This window comes from Rhinolophus sinicus, chromosome 9, assembly GCF_057876585.1.
Source record: "Rhinolophus sinicus isolate RSI-liver-muscle chromosome 9, RSI-T2T, whole genome shotgun sequence".
In the NCBI taxonomy this organism is placed as follows: Eukaryota; Metazoa; Chordata; class Mammalia; order Chiroptera; family Rhinolophidae; genus Rhinolophus; species Rhinolophus sinicus.
Window position 1 is genome coordinate 18,497,067 of NC_142509.1, and position 24,950 is coordinate 18,522,016.

The 24,950-nt window shown below is 52.7% G+C and overlaps 1 protein-coding gene across 5 annotated transcripts in view; it reads left to right on the top strand.

The window, feature by feature from the left end:
- Positions 1 to 24,950, top strand: part of CABIN1 (calcineurin binding protein 1) — a 146,181-nt gene that overhangs the window by 52,681 nt on the left and 68,550 nt on the right. For 4 of the 5 annotated variants that reach the window (XM_074321575.2, XM_019710328.3, XM_074321577.2 and 1 more), the window contains exons 20-26: positions 3,030 to 3,191; positions 4,353 to 4,559; positions 4,745 to 4,890; positions 7,331 to 7,592; positions 9,749 to 10,009; positions 13,321 to 13,472; positions 15,190 to 15,368. In XM_074321575.2, the coding sequence (XP_074177676.2) occupies positions 3,030 to 3,191; positions 4,353 to 4,559; positions 4,745 to 4,890; positions 7,331 to 7,592; positions 9,749 to 10,009; positions 13,321 to 13,472; positions 15,190 to 15,368 (1,369 nt within the window). The remainder of the gene's footprint in view (positions 1 to 3,029; positions 3,192 to 4,352; positions 4,560 to 4,744; positions 4,891 to 7,330; positions 7,593 to 9,748; positions 10,010 to 13,320; positions 13,473 to 15,189; positions 15,369 to 24,950) is intronic. The other variant, XM_074321576.2, reaches the window with a different exon arrangement.

Sequence of the window (24,950 nt, forward strand, 5' to 3'; positions counted from 1 at the left end):
GTATTTCATTGTTCTTAAGTGTTCTTTTTTTTTTTTTTTTAATTCTGGTTATTAATGAGGCTGAGAATCTTTGTATGTTTATGGGTCCTCTGATTTCCTCTTTGGTAATTTGCCTGTTCATATCATTTGTCCGTTTTTCTGTTGGATTGTTTTTCTTTTTCCTGTTGATTTGTAGAATTCTTTATGCACTCTGAATTCCAGTCTTTTGTCTGATATATGTTTCACTAGTTTTACATGTACACTGTGTTCTATTACTATGCAGTTTTATGTGGCGTGCCTTTTAACTTGGTGTGTGGCATTTGTTTTATAGAATTTAAAAAATTTTAATGTCAAACATGTCAGTCCTTTCCATTATGGTTTGTGATTTTGTTTTGTACTTTGTTTAAAAAATTATTTTCTCCCATAAGATTATAAAGATATTCTCTATGTTAATCTAATAGTTCCCTCTCAGTTTTCACATCTGGTCTGGATTTCATTTCTGTTTATGAGATAAGGTAGGAATCCATTTTACATTCCATATGGATCACCAGTTGGTTTGTGCTATTGAAAAGTCTGTTCTCTCCGCACTGATTTGTCAGGTCCCCTCTGTCTTCTGTTCATACATGTGACAGTTTGTCGTTGGGCTTGGTTCTTTCTAATGGTTTAGGTGCCAACATATTGCCTTGGGGAGATCGTGATAACTGCTAGGATTAACCTACTTATGTACCTGTCATTCACATTTTCTTGGCTATTTTTGTCCTTTTCCTCTTCCAAAACATTGTAAGATCAGTCAGGAAAATTTTCTGACCCTCCTCACCCCCATTGGAATTTGATTGTAATGGCATTGACCACAGATTAATTTGGGGGAACGTTGTCATTTTTATGTCATTGAGTCTTTCCAGTCATGAACATAGTATATCTCTCCATTTTTTTTTAGGTCTTATATTTTCATGTATCTTAATATAGTTATATAATTTTCTCCTTAAAATTCTTATGTATATTTTGTTAGATTTATACCTAGAATATTACATTTTTTTATTAGTGGTACCACAGTGTTGTTAATAGATATTAAAAAATTAAATTTTCCATTTTGTTTTTGCAGGCACCTAGGAACACTATTATTTTTTTCATTTTTTTTAATTGGGGAATACTGGGGAACAGTGTGTTTTTCCACGACCCATCAGCTCCATGTCAAGTCGTCGTTTTCAATCTAGTGGGAGGCGCAGCTCAGCTCTAGGTCAAGTCGTTTTCAGTCTAGTTGTGGAGGGCGCAGCTCACTGGCCCATGTGGGAATCGAACCAGTGACCTTGGTGTTATGAGCACTGCACTCTAACCACTGAGCAAACCGGCCGCCCCAGGAACATTATTTTTTTAAAAATAAGTTTCTCTTATTCACAGCTTTTTTGCTTATTGCTTTTATTAATTCTGGTAGGTATAGATTTCCTGAATGTTCTATGTAGACAGTCATACCTTTATAGTTTGTTGGTTTTTTTCCTTGTCTTATTCTCTTGGCTGGGGTCAGCAAAATTTTTTCTATAAAGGAACAGATAGTAAATCTTTTAGGCTTTGCAGGCCCACAGGGTTTCTGTCGCAACTACTCAGTGCTCCCAGCTATAGACATTCTGTAGACAATATGTAAAACTTGTGAATGTTAAAATTTGAACTTCATATTTCAGGTGTTATAAAATACTATTCTTCTTTTGATTTTTAAAAAATCATTTAAAAATGTAAATGCTATTCTTAGCTCTGGGGCAATGGCAGGATTTTGTCTCATAGGCCATAGTTTGTCATTCCTTATCTAGGTCTCTCTCTCTCTCTCTCTCTCTCTCTCTCTCTCTCTCTCTCTCTTTCTCTTTCTCTCTCTCTCTTTGAGTAAATTATAAAATACTGTCTCTTTCTTCAGTGATTGTAGGTCCATTTAGATTTTCTCTTAAGTAAATTATATTTTGGAATAGAGTCCACATAACATAATGTTGTTCAAGGTGTTTGCTTATTATTTAAAATGCCTCTGTGGTACCTCTAGTTATGCCCCCTTAGTCATTGCTAAAATCATTTATTTGTGTTTTCTCCCCCCTTTAAAAAAAAACACTCTTTTCTGAGGTTGTTGTAAATTAGCTTTTTCAAACTATCAGCTATTAGTTTATTGATCTGTTTTTCTCTTTTCTTTCTAGTTCATTAATTGCACTTTAGTATTTATTATTTCTTTTTATGTTTTTTTGGATTTACTTTGTGTTTATTCTAACTTATTGAGGTGAATGCTTATTTCAGTGTTCATTCATCTAATACATATATGCATTGAAGGTTATAATATTTCCCCAAGTACATTTTTAGCTGTATACCATAATTTTGACATTTGGTATTTGTTATCTTTATGTAATTGACTTCTAATTTTATTGAATTACATTCAGAGGATGTGGTCTGTATTATATCTTGTCTTTGGTATTTGTTGAGACTTGCTTTTTGTCTAGATTTGGTAAAAATCCCATGGATGCTTGGAAAAAACGTGTCTTTGCTAATAGTTGAGCATAACAATAGCCATTAGAGCTGATATCCATAGATGTCACTTGTTAACTGTGTTGGTCACATCCTCTGTAATCCTCACTGATGTTTTTTTGTCTGAGAGAGATTTCCTCAGCCCTAATGGGATCTATCAGCGTACATTATAATTTATAACTATTTAATTAACTGCCCCTCCATTGGAATCTGAGCTTCTTAATAGCAGGGGCTGTGTCACACTGTGCCAAGCACAGGAAGGGGCTCAGTAAATATTTCGGGAGCAAATGAATGGCTAAATAAATGAGTAAGAAGTTTCCAGAGGGCATATAATATCTCCTTCTAGAAGCTGACTGGACGCACTAGAAAGAAGGCAGCTTAGCAAGCCCCTTAGTAGACCACTGCCAGAGCTGGGCCCAGAATGGCTCCCGTGAGGGTAACAGGTTCAACAGATATAGCCTCCTCCGGTTAACAGAGTTGATAGAGTGTTGGGCTCCTTGGGAGCCAGGGAAGCTGGGGGCCCTCTTCTCAGGTGTCTCTACCCGCCCACCCACTAGGTACGGGTTCTTCAGAAGGAGCTTGCTGCGTCCACCTCTGAAGACACTCACCCCTATAAGGAGGAGCTGGAGACGGCCTTGGAGCAGTGCTTCTATTGCCTGTACAGCTTCCCCAGCAAGAAGAGCAAGGCCAGATACCTGGAGGAGCACTCAGCCCAGCAGGTGAGGCACTGCACTGGGCCCGCTGCACCTACCCATTCCGGGAAGAGCGTGGCTCGGGGAAGCAGGGGCTCTGAGTGCTCCTGAAGGGTGTCATTTGCCAACATGCAGCTCTGCAGTCTCAGGTTGGAGAGGCATCAGGACGAGAGAGGATGGCCTGATGTTGTCTTATCATTGCACAAAGTAGCTTCGTAAGTGTTGACTAATCATTTAAGAATGCAGCATGGCAATTTTGAATAGATTTTCTTTTAACAATTTGGGTAATGGTAATATGAGTAATTCCTTAGAGGGTTTTGATTTTTTATTGTTTTGGTTTTCAGAGCACTTTTGGGAGTATTAGCTCACAGCTCATCAATACTGTCAGTTATTCTCTGATCTTACGAATTCCAGTTCCTTTGGGCATGGCCCCTGCTGGGGCCCCCTGACAGAGTTCGATCCATGCCAGCCCAGGGCAACTGCTTAGTCGGTATTTGTTGACTGAGTGACAAATGGGGTGGCTGAGGCGAGGAGAGGGCCAAGTGGCCTGCGCTCAGTCCCCACCCTCTGGCTTGGCCATGTGGACTCACAAAGTGCAGTCCTCGGTTTCCAGCAGTGTTCTTTTCTTTCTTTTTAAATTTTTTTATTGGGGAATATTGGGAAACAGGGTGTTTCTCCAGGGCCCATCAGCTCCAAGTCGTTGTCCTTCAATCTAGTTGTGGAGAGTGCAGCTCAGCTCCAAGTCCAGTTGCCGTTTTCAATCTTAGTTGCAGGGGGTGCAGCAAGAATTGAACCGGCAACCTTGTTGAGAGCTCGTGCTCTAACCAGCTGAGCCATCCGGCTGCCCCTCCGCAGCAGCTCATTGTCTTTAGTCTAGTTATGGAGGGCGCAGCTCACTGGACCATGTGGGAATCGAACCCTGTTGTTGAGAGCTCGTGCTCTAAGCACCTGAGCCATCCAGCCGCCCCTCCAGCAGTTTTCTTGATGCTGGTTCACTTTTCTGCTCTTCAGACACTTGGGTCTGGAGGTTAGAGTGGGCATGCAGATTTTTCAGAGTATACGGGGCTTGTTTTAGGCCCTCTACTGTATTATAACTTCATCTGCACAGACACCGCGTTTCTGTGGAAGAACTTCCCCTTTGCGCTCTGCATGCACCATGCCATAATCTACCGTCTGTCTTTTTTCAAGGTGGACCTTATATGGGAAGATGCCCTGTTTATGTTTGAGTATTTTAAGCCCAAGACCCTTCCTGAATTTGACAGCTATAAGACAAGCACTGTTTCTGCTGACTTGGCCAACCTCCTGAAGAAAATTGCCACCATCGTACCTCGAACAGAGAGGCCGGCCCTGAGCTTGGACAAAGTCTCCGCCTATATTGAGGGGACTTCGGCTGAGGTAGGGGCTGTGTCCCGTCACCTTCTCCTCCAGCACTGCTGCTTCTGTGCCTTGGCTCTGCACCGGAAGTCAGGGCCTACAGGGCCTGTCCTGTCTGTCCTGATGTGAAGCGTCCTGGATTCGCAGCATTCCTGGTGTGAGTCCCTGGCTCTGCCACCCCTTATCCTTGCCCTCTCACCTGCCAGGTGCCCTGCCTCCCAGAAGGGGCTGACCCCTACCCTCCAGTGGTGAATGAGCTCTACTACCTGCTGGCTGATTACCATTTCAAAAACAAGGAACAGTCCAAGGCCATCAAGTTCTACATGCACGACATCTGCATCTGCCCTGACAGGTGAATGGCTGGTGGCTGGGGCCAGTGACCGGGGTGTGGGGCCAGCCTGGTGGGGCAGCCAGGTGACTGCAGCTCAGCAAGCTCTTCTCTGCTCAGAGCAAGGAGCCAGGGAAGAAGGAGTGACAAGATGGCTTAGCCTCTAGTTATGAGGAAAGGCAGGTTCTCTATAAAAAGAAGAACAACGGAGAAGACCTCTTTCCAGAAGACCCCTGGGATGGGCATTGGGATAAAAGAAGGGCCGAGGTGTCCCCCTGAGTCCTGACCTGCAGGGTAAGGATGTGCAGCCTGGCTCCAGCCTGTGGGCTGTGTGCCCCCTTTCCTGAGCTGTGGGCTGTGTGCCCCCTTTCCTGAGCTGTGGGCTGTGTGCCCCCTTTCCTGAGCTGTGGGCTGTGTGCCCCCTTTCCAGCTCCTGCCCTGAGAAGCTGGGTGATGTATACATACTCCTGCTGCTTCTACTGCGGTGTCTTCTAATTACAGTTGTTTTCTCGTTTGGGGGTGGGGTGGGTGGGAGTGACAGAAACACTCAAGCAGGAGTTCTCTTCCCTTGCTTTGACGCAGTGCATTGTTGGCAGTAATGATTGTCACGACAGGAAATGTAGGAGAGCCCATTGTATAGGTAGCTCATGCTTTCTTCCCACTGAGCCCTGGTGGCTTTTTCTTAAAATGTTGTGATTGGCCTGGTTGTCCTGAGGCCCCTGCTAAACTCATAAAGTTTGATTCGCTTGATTGAGTGGGAATATTTTCTCATGGCTGCCACACCTAGGAGGTAAACCTTTGGTCAAGGTCAAAATGAGGCCACCCTCTGTGGCTGACCTGGGTCTGAAGGGTCCAGGATGGCATCTGTAGGTAGCCTTTCCGGAAGTAGTCGGGGCCAGCCTATGGCCTATGGTGGCTGCCATCGAACCATGGGTAAGCTACCCGTCAGGGGAACTGGAGAGTTGCACCTTGTCATGCTCCATCTGTCTATGAGGAGAAGAGGCTGGCATCTGAATGGAGAAGCCAATTTGCACAACTTCCATAGCTTGTGGGAAAGGTTCTCCCAGACCCCCTGTTGCTCAGCCGATGGTTTCCTTCAGGCAGGGAGCCCTGTGCTGGTGGCCCTGGCTGTCCTCTCTGGGCCTGCTGTGGACCAGTGTAGTGGAGCAGACCCACACTCGGGCTGGCTGATTGCTCACTGTGCGAGGCAGTGAGGAGGCATTGCTGCCTCCACATCTGAAAAATGAGGGTGATCACACCTGCTTGTCCATGGGGAGGTGGGAGCCTGGTGTGGCATCTCTCACCTGACAGCCCCTCAGTCAATGACGAGAGGGTTACAATGGCTCAGCTGGGCCTTACTCCAACCTGCACACCCAGCTGTTCAGAGAGTATCAACCCATCAGGCCCAGCCCACCCAGAGCCCCAGTGGAGAGGTGAGGTCTCCTGTGAGGACCTGCCCCAGGGCCAGGAGGGACTTGGTGGCCTGGCCTAGGCCTCCTTCATTCTGGCCCTAACAGGCCGCCTCCAGGGGAGAGGGGCTCAGTCTTATCTTCTGTGCTAGCCAAAATGGAATCTTGGATACTGTGGGGTTTTTTCTTTAAATCTTCTGAGCCCACTGGATACAGGTGAAGCCCACAGCAGATGGCTGAGTGGATAGTGGAGTGTTCTAGCCGCAGTGTTTATTGGTGGTTCCTGTGGGAACACAGAGTCTGTAAGGATGCTAGGGACTGTTTTCTTCTCCTCTTTCTGAGCTGGAAGTGGCCAGCTTGGCCAGGCATTTTGTAGAGTGGCATTTGGGGAGGGGGAGGCTGGGATAGGCCCCAGTGCAGCTCACCCCACCGCCAAAGAAATAGTTCTGAGCCCAGTGCCAGGCCCACTGCTTGCCCTGCGTGAGTAAGAGCCCAGGGCACAGACTCGGGACACTTCCTCCTTCTGAGTTCACAGTGTCACGGGCCCTCAGGGCCCCAGTGTCCCTATACGTCACCACTCTCCAAGTGTGGACTGTGTACTGCTCTGCTAGAATCAGGAGCAAGGCTCTTGGTAGGAGCACACAGAGGAGCTTTTTAAGTTTTCGTGGTGATGTATCTGTCTGTGTTGCTGGTTGTTTGTATTTGTGACAGGCGGTAGCGGTTTCCGTTGTGGTACGCCTGCGGGCACAGGGGCAAGCACCGATGTGGTCTCTTCCCGTAAGGCAAGGGAGGGCAAAGGGGGTTGCTGTAGGCCCCAAGGTCACCTTGGGGCAGAGAGCAGGAGAGTGGGGCGGGGTAGGTGTCAAACTCCCCTTCAGATGGTGGGAACCATGTTAGGGAGCATCTACCAGGGCCAGGTCTTGTCACACTGGGGAGTTTCCTCTCTGGTCTGGGATCTAGGTTCCCATGGTGCCTTGCCCTCCGGGCTGTCATGTCTGCAGTGCTGTAAGGGCAGTTCTCTGGTGTGTTTACTGGTGCTTTTGTTGTGACCACAGATTCGATTCCTGGGCAGGCATGGCCCTGGCCCGGGCCAGTCGCATTCAGGACAAGCTGAACTCCAATGAGCTGAAGAGTGATGGGCCCATCTGGAAGCATGCCACGCCTGTCCTGAACTGCTTCCGGCGGGCCCTAGAGATCGACAGCTCCAACCTGTCCCTGTGGATCGAATACGGCACCATGTCCTATGCCTTGCACTCCTTCGCCTCTCGCCAGCTGAAGCAGTGGAGAGGCGAGCTGCCCTCCGAGCTCGTGCAGCAGGTGAGGTGGAGGGGCTGCCATCCGGTTGTCTGACAAGCGTGCCCTCGGGTCGGCGAAGTTCCGTCCTGTCTGTTCTTTGCTCTTGTCCTCACAGCCATGCTGGGCGTTCATGGATGATTCTCCCCATGAGACCCGAGCCATACTGTGGTTAATGACAGCTTGGTCCCTGGTCTTGAGACACCAGGTCCGGTGTGGATGAATTCAGGGCCAGCTCTATGGCCTGAGGGAGGTACTTGAAATTCTGGCTGTGGTTTAGGCTGTATACAGGGTGCGATCCCTTCTCCATGGCAATATTGTCAGAGCCGACATCTGAGCCCGTCTTACCGGCCAGCCCTGGGCCAGGCACTCAGCCACGAGGTAAATGAGGTGCCATGCAGAGGGTGCACGTCCAGCTCTGAGGATGGTGAGGGCATCTAGCAGACCTTCTGACACAGGGCGAGTCCTCAGTGTCTGTCCCTCCTATTCCTGTCTGAGGTATTCTGGGTGCAGAACCTATCAAGGATGGGAACACGGGCAGGGTGTGCTTTATGGGGGGTCGGGAGGGGCTCGGCCTCTTGGGAATCTGTGTGGTCCCAGGTGACAGTCCAGTGGGGGGCCTTTTCTCAGTCACCCTTCCTTTCTCAGTAGGTAGCCGTATGAGCCTCAATGGCAGAGCTGGGTGGACAGAGGGCTAGTGATATGGTCAAAACCACAGGGCTACAGCGCAGTCCAAATAGAGGGACTCTGTAAATGGCTGCCTTTTACTTAAACAGATTTGCCTGAGGATCCCCTTTGGGAGGAGATACGATGGACTCACTTGGTTTGTGCCATGTTTTGGCCCTGTACTGTGACTCTTGCTACTGTATTTCACCCAGTGATGGTTTCCTGATTCCTAGGTGATAATTTTCTTTCCGCAGAAGTGTCTGGCAGAACATTGGGGTAGCACCTAGGCTCCTTTGGGTCCTCTCCAGGGTTATTGCTACAGGAGGGTCACAGAAATAAGCATCCCCGGGACAGATGTCCACAGGGCAGTCTCCCCTGCACAGTGGAGCATAGGTGCTACTCCCCTAGGCTTTGAACAGTGCCCTTGCCAGAGCCCAGTGCCCTCAGCCTCTCTGCTCCCCTCCTCTGGCCCCTGAAATGAGATGAGAAAAGGCCACGCCATGGAATGGAGGGGCCAGAGACCTGGGGTGCTCAGAACAGCTGCTTCTGTGCCCCACACAGGCAGTGTTCACTCCGACTCCCAGCCCAGGAGCTCTGGGATGGAGGGACATGGGTGTACCTGATAGCTGACTTCCTGCATCGATAGCACCCGGGATGCTGGCCCCTGACACAGGGACTGGAAAGTTTTCTGAGTTGGAAAGCCACTTAGAAGCTGAGCCTCTGTCCTAGCTGTTTCTGCGAACAGTATGTGAGAAGGTGGCTGGAGGCACTGCTACAGATGCACAGACTCCAAGTCCGTGGGGCTTGGATGGGGCTCAGGAATCTGCCCTTTTATAAGCAGCCCAGGTCCCTCTGGAAGGGTGCGGGGAGAGGGGTAAGTGCTGTGGTGTCTCAGGTGTACATCCTCTCCAGGGCTGTTAAGCTGGGTGCTGGGTGCACGTCCTCTCTAGCTCTGCTTGCCCACCCTACTGAGAGGGTGAGAGAACAAGGTACCCACTGCCTGCAGTGGAGGCTCATCTCAGAATGTCACCTCTGGCTGCCTGGCCTTCTCAGCCTGGCGTGGCCGAGCTGCTGTTGGCTTGGTCCTTCTGGCAGTGATGGCTGGTGGCTCATGCAGCCTTAGCCCCACGCTGTCCTCCCCTCCCAGGCCCAGGGCCTCACTGCCGCCACTTAGTCATAGTTGGGACCTTTAGAAGGGCGTCAGCCGGTACTTCATAGACTCATCAACTGTTAGCCACAGCAGGGGAAGGTAGAAGAAAGAACATGGAGCTGACACGAGATGACCCGGGTTTCTGTCCAGTTCTGTGTCTTACTTGATGTGGGCTTCTGAGGAGTCCCCAGGCCTCTCCGCACTCATTGTCCCCAGCTGTGAAATGGTGACAGGACTTCTCTATCTCAGGGTTACTGAGAGGATCATTAATTTGCAGACAAGGCAGCAGGACTTCCTACAGCACAAGGCACGATACCGTGCAGGTTTAGGCCGTGTGCCTAAGCCTAGCCTGGTCTCGTTACAGATGGAGGGCCGGCGTGACAGCATGCTGGAGACAGCCAGGCACTGTTTCATGTCGGCAGCCCGCTGTGAGGGCGACGGTGATGAAGAGGAGTGGCTCATCCACTACATGCTGGGCAAAGTGGCTGAGAAGCAGCAACAGCCGCCCACCATTTACCTGCTGCACTACAGGCAGGCCGGCCACTACCTGCACGAGGAGGCCGCCCGCTACCCCAAGAAGATCCACTACCACAATCCACCTGAGCTGGCCATGGAGGCCCTGGAGGTGACACCGTGCTGGCCCGGGCTGGGGAAGCAGGGCGGGGGCAGGCCGGTCTCTCTGCCTCCCGGGGGATGGGACACGCGGTCCCAGTGATGGAAACTTCTCTGTGTTCAGCAGCTTTGCATGCAATTACATTAAAGCAGCGTTTCCTCTCTTTCTAAGGGATGCTTCCCATCCTTTCTGGGAGAGGGAGCATTTTCTTACCTCCCAGAGGAATCATCTTTCCTCATTAGCACACACCGGCTTCTAGAGCCTGGCTTGCTGACATGAGTGCAATGCAGCTTTCACACCTGCAGCCGGGCAGGAGGAGGACGGCTGCCCTTAGTTCCCGGGGTGCAGATGAGACCGCAGGATGTGCCCAGAGCACCTGGCTTGGCAGGACTGGGGTCTTCCACTGCTCCCCCGGAGCAGAGCACTTGTTTATGCTTGGATTTGCTTTATGATTTCTGGAGCATTTCACACGACGCTCACTGATGCTCTGGCAGTGCTGTGAGGTGGGCTGGGTGGCTGTGACCAGCACACTGTGTAGGGAGGAAACCAAGGACGCGCCGTGGGTGTGGATCCAGATATGCTTCGCCCTTCTGAGGCTGCGTGCCCAGCCCCCCCAGTCCACGTGCCCAGCTTCATGGAGTTTAGGGCAAAATCTGTTTGCTTGTGCCTTTTCTGCCTTTGTGGGTTTTTTTTTTTTGGTTTTTTTTTATTAAATTTATTGGGGTGACAATTGTTAGTAAAAGTACATAGATTTCAGGTGTACAATTCTGTATTACATCATCTGTAAATCCCATTGTGTGTTCATCACCCAGAGTCAGTTCTCCTTCCATCACCATATATTCGATATGTATTTTTTTCTGACTATAAAATTAACACATACGCATGGTTTTAAAAATATATAGGAGTCAAACAGTTCACAAATGTTTAAAATGAAAAGTTAAAGTCCCCAGTGAACCTAGTGCCCCCACCCCAGTTGTGTCCATGAACAGCCTGGGCATGTCCTTATCTTTCTAGATTTTTTTCCCCTGTTAACATAGCTACACAGTAACATTTTCTTACCATTTTGTAACTTGCCTTTTTCATTGGACAAGATGTAGTGGAAGGAGTCGTGGGCTGCCTTCCCCATCCTGTGCCCTCTAGTCTGGCTGGGCATCCCTGTATTTGCCCGGCCCCTTCTTCATGAGTTTGACCTTCTCTTCCACTTCCTCCGGGACAGGGTGCAGGCAGGGCATGGACTTGCACACGTATCAGGGAGCACTCAACTGAGTACAGTTTTGACTCTTGAACGAGGAGCCTAAGGCTGCCAACTAACCATGCAATCGAAAATTCATGAGTACCCACAGTCGGCCTTCCAAATACTCAGATTCCCAACTGCCAGTTGGCCCTTGAACAGCGTGCGTTTGAACTGCACAGGTCAATTGAATGAACTCGGGTCAATTGAAAAAAAATCCACGTATAAGTGGACCTGCCCAATTCAAACCTGTGTTGTTCAAGGGTCACCTGTATTTCCAGGGGTCGTTTAACATTGGATCAACAATATCCCATTGCCCTAAAAGGTTGTACTGATCTATGAACTTACCTGTTTTCTCTCAGTCTAGCTAGAGCCTCATTTTAATATTTGATAATCTTGCGGACAAGCAAAAAAAGTCTCATTTTTTAAAAATGATTCATACTAAGTGGTTAATAGCAGCTGTTTGGGGGCCCCATTTGTGGGGAGGGTCACCATAAAGTGTGGAAACAACACTTCGTATAGAGCGTGTCTTCAGCAGTTTCGTGGTTGCTGTCATTCACAGCCCCAGGTCCACATCCTTCCCCATCACAGTTCTTTCATGCTTTCCACTTCGGGGTTGAGAAGCCTGAAGCCCAGAGGACAGGTGGGACTTGCCCTCAGTCGGCAGCAGGAGAGCAGGGCAGCTGGGGCCGATCGCACTGAGCCCAGGGCTCCCACGAGGCGCCTGTGGCAGCACTGAACCTTCCTGCAGTGGGAGGTGGCCCAGCACAAAGGAAAATGACAGCTCTCTTACCTCCATGGTTTTCTCTTCAACTTGTGCCTCTGCTGCTACCTGACAGAGCCAACGAGCAGGCAGGATGGTGGCCCCGTCGGACCAGGGACTTCCAGATGAGGAACCACGGCTTCGGCTGTGTGGCTCTCTCTCCTGCAGCGCAGGACAGCGGCTCTCAGGACAGCGGCACTCAGCTAGGACACGTGTATATCTTGCTTTAAAAATGACATTTCTCTTCCCCTCTGCTGTTGAGCCCTCATTCAAAACACTCCCTGCCACTAGGAGAAATGTTGCCAGTTGGACACTTTGATCTCCCCCAAGTGTGGCCACCTGGGCATGCGTGGGTGCCTTGGAAGTTTCCTACATCTGAAAGTGGAGTTGCTGGGCAAATTCCTCTGTGGTTCATGGGTGGGCTGGAGGGAGAGGGTCTCTGGGAATCTCTGTCTAAGATGACCCCTGAGAGTGCTGCCCAGGCCGGACCTCCAGGCATCTCTCCTGGGTGTTTCCTTGGCAATATCTCTTGAGAACCACATCTGGGTGAGGGGAGGCTGGTTCAGCAAGGCCTGCAGCCTCATTGGTTCTCAGCCCTTGTGGCACCCCCTGTGCCATCTGAGGAAGCATGTGCCACAAGTGGGAGCCCACACTGCACTCACCCCTGGGTGGGAAGGTCAGGCCAAGTGTGGAGGTGCCTATGTGTGGTGTGGCATTTGCTTGGGGACAATAAAGGACAGGAGACAAAATGGACCTGGGTTTAACCTGGCCTTGGGCAATTCACTTTATACATTTGCAAATGGATTCGAGGAAGTGAAAAAGAACAAACCCTGACTGACTCAGTAAGCCTCCTGCCCACCCTGTACCTGCTAGAGGGAGCTTCTTGAGGCCTGTGATACCTGGTTTGCACAGGTGCTGAGATACAAACAGAAATCCAGCATACAGCTCACCTCAGAACCCATAGTCCAGGGAGGAGACAGGTGTGGAGGCTCCCTTTCTGTGGGTGCCAGGAGAGGGGCACAAAGAGGGCAGTGAACTCCCTGGAGGGATGCGGGGCCGGTGAGCAGAGCCGAGGGGTTGTTACTCTCATTATCTTATCACCATGTGCTAGGTTACTGGGTAAATGTTTAGGCTGGAGAATGCTGATAGCTTGTGTCTATTTGAATTGCTTTGAATGAGTGATAGTTGGCTGGTTTAAAAGCTAATATGAAAAGGCGGTGTGTGGCGGCATGTCTTCCAGGTCAAGGGCCTGTTTCCTGTGTGGCTGACTGGCCTGTGGAACAAACCTGAGCACCTGGGAGGGCTGCTCACACCCGAGTGTCATTCTAGGTGTACTTCCGGCTCCACGCCTCTATCCTGAAGCTCCTGGGGAAGCCCGATTCCGGGGTTGGTGCGGAGGTCCTGGTCAACTTCATGAAGGAGGCTGCAGAAGGACCCTTTGCCAGGGGCGAGGAGAAGAACACGCCCAAAGCCTCAGAAAAGTGAGTAGCCCGTTCTCACCCAGCAGCTTACCCCTTTGTACCCCAATGGTTCATTTAATGCAAGGTGGTGTTCGGGGAGTGCTGCTGCGTAAACCAGAGCTCATGGAATCTCTGGATCTTATCTGGAGACTCCTGATGGCTGGTCCAAGGCATTCCTGTTGGACTTGAGAAGGAGAGGCTGAGTGTGTCCTCGGTCACCTTACCCTGTGGCCATTTCTGGCCCACCCCATCCTCCACAGCACGGGCCCAGAGAGAAGCTGACCCCTTCCCCCTCTACACTGGGGCGCAGCTCTACCTTTGCAGAGCACTGTAGGAGAGCGGCTTTCACGCTCCCTGCTCTTCCTCCTGGGTCTTCTTCCAGGGCCTCTCCCAAGCGTGGGAGCCCTCTGAGGGCCTGGTCTGCCGCCCGTTGTCCCGAGAAGCGGGGAGGGGCGTGGGAGGCAGGGGCTCTTTCTGTAGTGCCAGAGAGAGCTCGAGGATGCTGGGGCCCTGCTGTGGTCCCTTCACTGGGCCTGGGACGGAGCCCCAGGCCTCCCCTTGACTGTGAGTTATATCTGTGGCCCAGACTTTTTTGACCTCCATGTCCACATCCTGGGACTTCAGCTCAGCTCGCCCATCTCTGGGCCCCTGCCTGGCTGGGTACTGTGCAGGGCTCAGCTGAGTGCCAGAGAGACCAGCACCCAGGCCCCTCCTCAAGAACAGGCTTATGGGGAAGAAGAGCACACACGTGGCAGGTCACACAGGTGGACACAGTGTGCCTACAAGTTATGGATGTGTATTTTTTAGTCACAAAGGGCCCCCAACTTAGTGAGGTTGGCGTTTATTGATCCTAATTCTTTTTCAAAAAATTTAAAAGTTGTACAAATAAAATATGAATATATTCTAGTTACAGAAAATTCTGTCAGTTTATAAACATATGGACTAAAATATCACAAACCCCCTCCCCTCCCCAGAGTTAGCCACTATTCAGTTTAGTTTTTCAAATTATTTCCTGTTCATTTACACACACTTAGATGTACACATGCAATTATAGAGTTCCTTTTATTTTATCAAAACAAACTACTGAAGGTTTTGTTTCAGAGTTTTCTTTTTCCTCGGTAATGGGTCTGGGACCCAGTCCACAGAGATGGTACCCCGTTCTTTCTAGTGGCTGCCAGTGGTCTGTGGCTCCGTCTTATTTCATAGCATGAATGCACCTGCCATTTTGCCAAGACATTTCAGGTGTTTCTAACTCGTGCTCAGCAATGTTGCAGCAGGTACCCTTGTGCATTGTGAGCATGGAGTAGTGAATCCAGATATTTTCTCTGTCTGTGCACTACTTGATTAATCTGTCAGCCTCGGACATCGTACAGAGGGGTGCTGACTTGGTGTGGAGGGTGCTGAAGTGGGCACTTCTGAGACGGGGCTTGTCAGCTCCCCCACAGTCTCTGGGGCCCGAGATCTGAGACACCTGCAGAGCCCAGCCATAGTTGGGGGCCGAGCCTGAGTGGGTGGTATGGGGGCAGCTCCTTCAGTGCCCCGGAACACCAGCCACAGAGGTCCGGGGGTGTGGGGGTTGGGGGGTGTGGGAGCAGCTGGCCCTGAGAAGGGTGGTGGAGGCCCTTGAAGGGAATGTGGGGATTTGGCAGCTGGGAAGGACACTGTCCCAGACTAGCACACATCTTATTTCAATGTGATACAGAGAGTCTCACCTGTACCCTAACACTCTGCCCCGCAGGGAGAAGGCCTGCCTGGTGGACGAGGATTCCCACTCTTCAGCTGGGACACTGCCGGGCCCCGGAGCCTCCCTCCCTTCCTCCTCTGGCCCAGGTCTGACATCCCCACCTTACACAGCCACTCCGATTGACCACGATTACGTCAAATGTAAAAAACCCCACCAGCAGGCAACGCCGGACGGTACAGTCCCTGTTCTCCCTACTGCCAGCCCAGGGCGGCACGCCAATCAGGGGGCGGGAGCTTCGGGCGATGAGGCGCTTTGTTTTGGTGAGGGGGGGGTGCTGGGTCTGGGGTGACACGGGCAATGTTGCGGCTGTTCATTAACCTCATGGACTCACGGTGATTCTGTGCTTCCAAGACATGCTCAGGGTTGCCACCTGCCCGCTAGCCCACCTGGGAGCCAGGGTGGGGTGGGGCAGGCTTAGGTACCTTGTCTCCCTGAGCCTGCATTTTCCCGCCTGCAAAATGGGGATGTTCAAGAGCAGTAGGGAGACTCCATAGCTGTCTGTGTCTGCAGGCTGCCTGGAGCGGCTCCTGTGCAGTCAGCTGCATTGTTACGGAGGTCATGGAAGGGCCGTGACTGGGGCTGAGGCTCTCACACCTGGGAATCCAGATACGGTCAGCTGGGGCCGTGTACAAGGCTACCCCATGTGGGATGGGGCAGGTGGCGACTGTTCAACCGCATTCCTTACTAATATTAGGAGGCTCGCATGCTGACCTCGTAGCTTGACTTCTTTATGTTCTCACATTTACAGTGAAAGCTAGTGGCAGAGTATTTGCTGGAATGAGCCAAATTGGTGGACTTAGAGGGCCATTAAAGTGGAGCCCTGGGGAGATAGTGGCAATGCTGAAAGACACCCAGGCTTCCACTCATGTCGCTCATCTCATCAGGGCTGTGGGGAAACGGGCCTTGCTCTGCCTTCCCCAGGGCAGTGGGACACCCCTAGCCACCCAATGCATGGGTTCCTGGAGAGCATGGACATCGTCAAGTGAGCAGGGGTAAGAGCAAGTTTAGAGAAGAGCTGGCAGAGGGTGACAAGTGTCAGTACTTGACTTCTCTGGGGTTGGGGGGTAATTTGGTGACCTGAGAAGCAAGGAGACTTGCAGGTATCCCCTCCTGGGTTCAGTTTGGCTTGCAGTGTGTGTGAGTGTTGAGAGAGAAGCTGTGGATCCAAGTGTGTGCTGTGTGGCTCCATCACCTCCCTCTGGTCCGGCTGTTGGACCCTCCCTGATTGCCCCAGAGGTTTGAGCAGAGATGGGAATGACCGGCCTGCCTGCTCCTCCACGCTTCAATGCTGCGTACATTCCCGATGCAAAGCTCTTCCCTCTTCTTATTTAGCTCAAGTTAAACAGGAAAACTACCCTATCCCCAGCCTTCTACTCACGGGAATTTATTTTGGAAATAAATCCCTGCTCTGGGAATTCGTTTCAGCCAGGTACTTCCTGTGAGGCTTTAGCACCATGCTGGTTTTCTGAAGAGAGAACTGCTTCTTGCGGTCATCCACGGGCCTGGGGCTGGCACCCTCCCCAGCCCTGTGGGCTGCCGCCGAGCTCAGGCAGCAGGAGCCCACAGAACTGAGTACGCCTCCCTGGTGTGGGCACCCCCAGGAGCAGAGAAGGAAGGAGGCAGGACTGCCTCAGAAAGGGGCCGTGACACCACCCAGCCGTCCCATGTTGGTGCGCACGTACACATGCAGCTTTGGGGCTCAGTGCTGGTGTAACCTGTCCTGGGTCCAACAGGTTATTTGTTGTGGAAGTTTGCAAAGGGAGCCACAAATGAGCTCAAACACTATTTCAATGGTTTTAAAAAAAAAACTTTTTCAGAGCAATTCCTATCAACAATATGGAGCCATTGAGATCCCATGGCCTTCCTTTGCTCAGTCCCAGCCCAATATGCCGGGAAGCCTCCGCTGGCCAGACTGCGCTCTGCCCAGGCCCGGCTGCATGGTGCTGTCAGAACTCTCACCTCCCTCACCTTGGAGAGAAAGCAGTGTCTGCAACATGAAAATGTTTTGGGCCCTAAAATAACCGTGATCTTAGAATGTTAAAGTAGCCCTCGCAGCAGCTGCACTGGCTCCTAGGGAAAGGCCCTGGCTCGGGCAGAAGCAGCAGGTTGCTGGTGTCGGGATATGCTGGGAGCCTCAAGAGTCCACATGACGCACCTCTGCTCCCACCTCCCGTGGCCTGGCCAGGGCTGGCTGACTGGCCCTGAGAGCGTGTGGCCTGAGACCAGCCTCAGGTGTCCTGTGGGAGGAGGGGCATTAGCGCTCACTCCGGGCCAGAGCGGAGCCCTGGTACAGATGATGAGAAGCAGTTCAGGGACCCGCTCGACGTGACAGGGAGGCCAGAGCGGAGCGGGCCTTGGAGTCAGGAGGACCGGAGGTCCTTTCCCAGCTCGGTTGCTTACGTGCTCAGCAACCTTGGGCAAAGAACTTCATTCACTTCTTTGAGCCTGTTTCCTCAGCTGTATGGGGGTCAGGTTTTCCTCAAGGACATTAAACAAAGGTGCCTGCCCATCATTGCTGCCTCTTAGACGCAGGCCATCTCCAGGCCATCGGAGGCTGGCACAGGGACCGGGCAGCACTGCATGGAGGGAGGAGCCCAGGCTCTGGGGCCAGTCACTCTCGGTTTGTACCCAGCTCTCTCCAGCCAGTCATGTGGCCTCAGAAGAGGGGCAGGCAGCATTTTCGGAAGCAGCAATCTCCTAGTGGGCCTGGGCCTTGGGCCTTCTGGGCCCTGGTCTGCACCAGTGGAGCCTGTCAGAGGCTAATTTGCCACCACGTAGACAGGGAGCCAAGCACTAGGCTTTCCCCTGGGCATGGTCAGGCAACCCTGCCTTAGAGCTGCCTTCATAGGCCTTTGCTGCAAAACCAGAAATCAGCTGGGTCAGTTCTTATGTGGTAAGATTTAGAAGAGTTTTAGAAAAGTAATTCCAGGTATGTGGTGGCAGCTTGACCTTTGATAGTGGCTTCTCAGTAGAACTCTGATTCGCCTCTGCCCTGGCCCCACCTGCTCCCTTGTGTATCCATGCGAGGGCTGGCAGCTTCCTGCGGCCTATCCACAACTCTGGTTACAAGCCCTTTGAACTGGCCCTCAGGTGTCTCAGACTGCACCACAGCAGGGCACCCACAGCTGACCTGAGGAGGGGCCCTCTGGCCAAGCTGAGAGAGCCAGAGCCAGAGCGCAAACTCCGTCATGGGTGCTGCTCCTGGCGGCCCTGCCTGACCACTCCTCCTTGCCTGACTTCTCCCTTCCGTCCATTTTGGTATTTACCCAGAGCGCTGGAATCCTTAGCATTGAAGCTCCCTGACCAAGCAAAGAAAGTCACTTGGGGAGTACATTTTTACCTTCCCAGACTCCCAGTGATTGCTGTTTATACGTGTTTACACACAGCATAACGAGATTTCTGAACAAAATCTGTTCCCCTCCCCAACATGCTGTGTGTGTGTGTGTATGTGTGTCTGTGTGTGTGCATATGTGTGAATAACTGGACCCTACCACACAGCAGCGCATGCTTGCTCTGTGCTGGGCTCCAGGCTGGGTGGTAGCATGTTCTGGTCCCCACAGTTGCCCTGCAGGCTTGGCCACGTGTCCTGTTCCCCGTGAGGAGGCCCAGCTGAGGGCAGGCCGGTGCTCATCCGGGGCCATGTGGCTAGTGAGGGCCCAGCCAAGGGAGAGCTGGCGTCTCAGTCTCCTTCCAGCTTAGGCCAGGGGGAGGCTACCACAGGCGGTCCCCGTGCCCACTGACCTGATGCAGACTGGGTCTGTGTGCGCATCGCCCTTTATTGGAAGCTCACTGGTGGCAGGGCCGTGACAGAACGCCTGGGTCCATAACTTGACCTGGCTCGTCCGGCCTTTGGGATGTGTCCATAGTATCTCTGTTGGACTGGCCAAGACCTTTGCTGTCTATCTGACAGGCCCCGTGCCACATCCAAATGCCGGTGCCAGAAGGAGTCTCAGAGATGCGAGGCTGAGCCTTCTCTGGCTCACCTGTGGCCATGCCCACCCAGGTGTCCCATCAGCACTGTGCCAGGGGCACAGAGCAGTTGAGGTCCCTGTGGCAGGCTCTTAGGAGCGGAGACAGGTGTGAGTCAGTGAACTGCATAGCTGAGGGTTGGGGTGCAACTGAAACTGTCCCAAGGAGACCTGGCCTGGCCTTTTGGTGGGGTGGGAGGTCTTCCTGAGGAGGCAAAGCTTAGCCAGGATCTGAGGGATACGTGGGTGTTTCCCATGAGAGTAGGGGTGAGAGGGAGGGACCATGTCAGGGTCAGAAGGGTGGGGGCTTCAGGGGCTGGTGTCCATGGTTGGATGCCCACCTGGCCCTATTTATAGCACAGACGAGGCTGCCTCGAGTCCCAAGATGTAGGTGAAGGCTGGGTGGGCCTTCCGGGGCAGGCCAGGGGGCCTTGTACCAAGCCCCCATGGGACATCCATCCTCACCTGCCATGTTGCCGTCTGTGCCGTGTCCTGTCTGTGCTCATCGTCGCCTGCCCAGCCACACTGCCTCCCTCAACATTGCCCGTGCTGCCTCTAACCCTGACCACACTCTGTCTCCAGGCTTTGTCTTTCTGCTTGCACTGTCACGGCTCGCTTCAGGGGACAGCAGACCGCATGCTTCACCCTCAGTCCGGCTCCCTGCTCCCCGTGTGACCAGGCGCGCCTCCACATCTGGTCCTGTGATTTGGAGAGTGTGTGTTTGACGTGCTTGGCTTCTGCCCACAGCCCATCCTCCCAGTTCTGGCCCAATGCAGATGCAGCCCGCCTGCCCATCTGGCAGGTTTCTCAGTCCTCTATTCCCATTGCTTTGCTCTTTCTTGCTGTAAAAAAATAACAAAGGCAACAGACTGTAAGATACCAAGGTATCGTTAGGAAAATTGTGTGAAAATGCACATTGTGCACAGTCGCCGAGATGCTCTGAGGGAGGAGCTGCAGGCGGCAGGCGGTGCTGGACGGCAGGCCTGGCCCGGGCTCTGCTCAGCGGCCCCCCTTCCCGGGCAAGAGGAAGTCACTCTGTGGTGGGCAAGCTGTGTTCCTGTGAACGGCCCCTCACCAAAGTGGGGGGGGGGGATTCTGAGAGCAGCTCAGCTTGTCCTGCATGCCCCCCAAAGGGTTTGAGGGACCGGATTTGAGGGCAGGGAGGGAGGCTGCCAGAGGGCAGAGCCGGTCACCTCCTTTGTTCTCTTCTCCTTCATTCTTACCTTTTTAAAACTGTTACGGGCCATAGCTAGTTACGGCGTTTATTGAGTACCTGGTATGTGCTAGGCATGGAAGGAGGGTGCCATGGGGAAAGCCACGATGAGGGCACCCTGATCCCTGCTGCCTGGTTGCATCCGTGTGTCCCTAGATAGTGTAATAGGGCAGTGGTCAGTGCCAACGGGGAGTGCCTTGAGTTGGCTCTGGGTTTGGTGGGTTGGGGAGCTTCCTGGAGGAAGCAGACCTCCCGCGAGGCCTGGGGGCCCTTTTGGGTGAGCGGCAATGGGAACAAAGACATGGAAGCTGTGGAGTCCTACAGCTTTTGAATTCCAAGGTGACTGGAGTGGGCAGAGGGAGGCCTTGAGAGGAGAGAGAGTGCTTGGGCAACCAGCTAGGCCTGATGGGGATTCTTTCCTATGGAAAGTAGGGAGAGTGACCTGGCCCCGGCGTGTGTGTCTGTCTGTCTGTCTGTCTGTGTCTCTCTCTCTCTCTCTCTCTCTCTCTCGCTCTCTCTCTCTCAGCTCTTGGCTCTAAGTAAGGCAGATTCTCCCAGTCATCCTTTGTTTGAAGAGTTGGGAACCTTACCAGGTAGCTGCTCTCAGCTGACAGCTGCCCCTCTTCCCCTGGCATTTGTGTCATGAGGTGGCCACTCACCTGCCTTTGGATAGGAAAAGGCTTAAAGTGGCCCCAAGGCCTCCCTGGACCGTGCCTTGCCTGGCGTGGGGAACAGTGATGCACAGTGACAGGCACAGTAGGTGGGGCACACGGTGAGAGATGCAGTGAGGCCGAATCTTCTCCTCGGTCTGAGCCTCACGGTCCCGGTAGGGCAGCGCCACTGTCTGAGCATTGGGGCTGCGAGGTGCCTGGCACTGCCTGGTCAGCCCCACTGGCAGAGAAGGGGCAAGGGGGAGAGCCCGGCCCCTGCCGTGGTGCCCTGGTACTCGCCTGCTGACCCTCATGTGTCTGCCTCTTTTGGGGGCCCTCTCAATTTCTGGTGTCTTTCTTTGGGGCATCTGTCCAGTCTCTTTGCCTGCAGGAGGGTTCCCCCATCCCACATAGCCAGCCCTGCTCCCCGTAGACATGGCCTTTCCCAGTGGTCATCAGGGGCCAACTGGGACAGTTTTTGTCCAGTTGAAATATTTCTCAAAATACCGATTCCATCCAGTTTACTTTTCTTAGAAACCATTGTTTTCTAGTTGACAGAACACTTATGATCTAGTCAGAGTTGCTGAAATTTTTGATGACACGACCATGTCTTTTTCCTCAAACTTTCACTGAACTAATCTGATGGAATAAATATCTGTGAACTGTTTCTAGTCTTACTGCTGGAGCAAATGGAGAAAATGCATATCAGGAAACTGTATCTTGTGACTAAAGAGCTCTTATAGCTGGCCTGGAATTCCTAAGAGTACCAAGGGATTTGAACTAAGTCAAATCTGAGCAAAAAAATCCTCCAAATACTGTCGCTCTCACAGCACGTGGGCTGGGCAACCTTGCTGTCACCAACCCAGATGCCTTTCCCTCTGCATCCCCAGCTCTCATCTCTTTGCAGTTTGCCCTGCGGGTCCCACCCTGGAAGTGGAGGGTGCCAGGGCTTAGAAGCAGGCGGTGTCATCAGCAGTTGGTTGGCAGACACACATCCCTCTAAGGATTCAACAGAGGGGCTGGACTGGCCCAGAGGCGCAGCAGTGAAATGTTCTAGTGATTAACAGTAAGAGAATGAAGTATTTACAACCTTGCCACAAATATTAATCGGTGTGAGCAGGCGTTGTATGGATTTAAAAGAACATCGTGAAAGAAGAGCAGGGCAGCCTCTGCCCGTGAGTGCCAGTCTTCTTTCTTGTTGGTCTCTAGGCAGGAGCCTGGGCTGTATGCTGTCCCCAGAGCCCCGTACAGAGTGTGTGTTTCCCTGCCCAGCCCTGTGGGAAGCCTGGCTCTTCAGCTGAGTCTGGCTCCCTTACACAGAAGAGGTGTCCATCTATCTCCTGCTCTGCTTCAGGACCAGGGGGTCAGGAGAAGCCCTGGCCTGGGTCCGTCTGCAGAACCTCCAGGTGGTGGCTGAGTCAGGATGGCCACCGCTTCTGTCGGCCTTTGCCTCCCCCCTCTGGCCCTCCCACACCAGGCAGGCTTGAGAACAGGCTGCTGCCACCAGACTTGGCAACCTTTGCCTGCAGAGCATCAGCACACGTACCTGGTTCTTCTTGGAGTGTCAGCACAGTCCAGCACCCCGGGGGTGTTCCGCTGTGCCTGCCCTGCACCTGGACCTCTGGGATGTGGAGGAAGCACCCCCAAGCCATTAGCGCACAGTTACACAAAGCCGTGTGTCAGCCCGTTTGGACCCTCGGCCCATAGAGTCCCAGATAAGAACTGTGACACCCAGGGATGGCTTTGTGGAGAAGGTGGGACTAGAGCCAGACAGAGGCTCAGCTCATGGCAGGGCCCTGGAAGCTGGTGTTCCCCAGGCCAGAACTTCCTTGCCCCCTACACTCATACTGGCTCCATGTTCCTTACTGTCGGGGCACACGGCAGCATGAAGGCTGTGCACGGTGGTGCTTGAGCCTGTGCTGAATTCAGCTGTCCTAGAGGCAAGTGGAGTGTGGCTCAGGGACAGTTGGTCCTTGCCCAGAGGCACATAGCTGGTGGTTGGGGGCCAGGGCTGTTTGCTCACTCACCCCGGGAGCCTTTACCCCTGCTCCCCCAGATGTTTCCCCATTCATGGCCTTCCCTGGGTGCCCTGGCCTTTCCTTGGCAGTGGGCCTGGTGACCTGAGAGTTGACACACTGCAGAGGGACCTTCTGGGAGTGGGGCGAGGAAAGAGGTCAGTGGCATCCTTTCCTTTCCTCCTATCCCACTGCAGAAGCCTCCAGAGCAGGACCTTTCCACCTGTCGGGCTGCTCTGGGTTGCACACCCCAGTCCAAATAGCCCTCTGAGCTCTGCACCGCTCCCCGCTCCCTTGCTGCCCCCCGCCCAGCCTTCTCATCTGGCTCCGCCTGTTCCCTGAGAGCTGCTTCCTAGCACTGTGAGCCGTCGTTGCCTGTCGTGCTCCACATCCCATCTGGCCCAGCCCCTGAGCTGTCACTCTACAGTGGCCCAGCTGGTGGTGAGAAGATGGTCCTCACAGCACATCTCATCCACCATCTGTCTGTGGTCTCACTGACGTCCTTGGTTAGCTGCACCAGGGAAGGTCCGATTTACCAGGAGCGGAGGGAAAGGGTGAGGCGCCACCTGCCCAGGTCAATAGAGTCATTCTTTAAGAGCTTTTTCATTCCTCTCTTTCACCCTTATTGATGTCAAAGAAATGAAACTTAGTTCTCTTTTGATCTGACTTGCTTGTTGGTGTGCAACTTTGGGTTGCTTCTTAGTATTTAAAATCAGGACCATTTTAAATAGCCTATGCCAACCCTCTCAGACACACAAGATCGGAAAGGATTAGAGAGAAACTTGGCCCGGGGCCATCTAAGTGCCCATTGGTGGCTTGTTTGCAGCGATGCGTTTGTCCTCTTCTCCTGCCCTCAGGTGGGCAGGAACCTTGGCAAAACCCCCTCCCTCTCACAGGCCTGGTGGGAGAGGGTTGCAGCTCAGCCAGGGCGCCTCGGTGCACAGTCTATCTCCAGCTCTGACCCAGCAGCCCTCCTATAGGGGCACCACATGACAGGTGGCCCTTGGGGGCTTTCAGACCCTTTTCCGTTCCCTTCTGAGCATCAGCCTTCCTCAGGGCTCCTTGGATACCCATGATCACCCCGGGACAAGAGCTTGTCTAGCGTCACCGCAGTGCCACCCAGGGTCAGTGCAGGCCCCTGCTCTCTGCCCTTTCAGAGGGTCGGCTGTGCTGGGTTCTCACAAGCATGTCTAAGAGGCTTGAGGGACGTGTGGTCACAGCCCCTGTTCCTGCCAGGTCCCTTGGCTTGCATGTGGCCTTGTTGTGGACGTTATTTTACCGAAGACTCAGCAGAGGCCCCACCTGCCGATTGTTGCTCCCGGTGGAGCAGACACGCTGAAGCGCAGTGCCGCCGTTTCTTGGCCACACCTTTCTGTGTGGTCTGCTGCCTTTGCCGTACGCGCTGGTGCATGAGGGATTCCCTCCCTAAGCAGCATTGAGAGGGCATTAGCACGTGGGGAGTAAATATCCGTTTGTTTAAGCCAATCCCTGGTTTTTGTAATAATCACACTGGATTCCACCGAATTAGTGATTCTTTCAGGCTCAGAGCCCAGCAGCTTGTGAGCACATGAGCTCATCAGGCAGCATGCCAGTCCTCGTGAGAGCCTCCCAGCGAGGCTTGCTTCCTGGACGCTTGCCACACGGCGTCTTGCTCAGCCGTGCAATGACTTAACTGGTAGGATGCTGGCTAAGGAGTGCCTGCCCTGACTTTCAGGACTCCTTAAACGTCAGGAACTGTCACTTCCATGTGCCAGGCATGAGGCCAGGCCCCTGTGGGGATCTTGTGAAGGTTTTGGAGACAGAGGCAGGGAGAGCAGGGACAAACATAAAATAAAAAAGTGTCAAGTGGACACCTGAAGCAGCCTGAGTGGCAGGGCTGGGATTGGAATGCAGGCTTGGGACTGCCGAG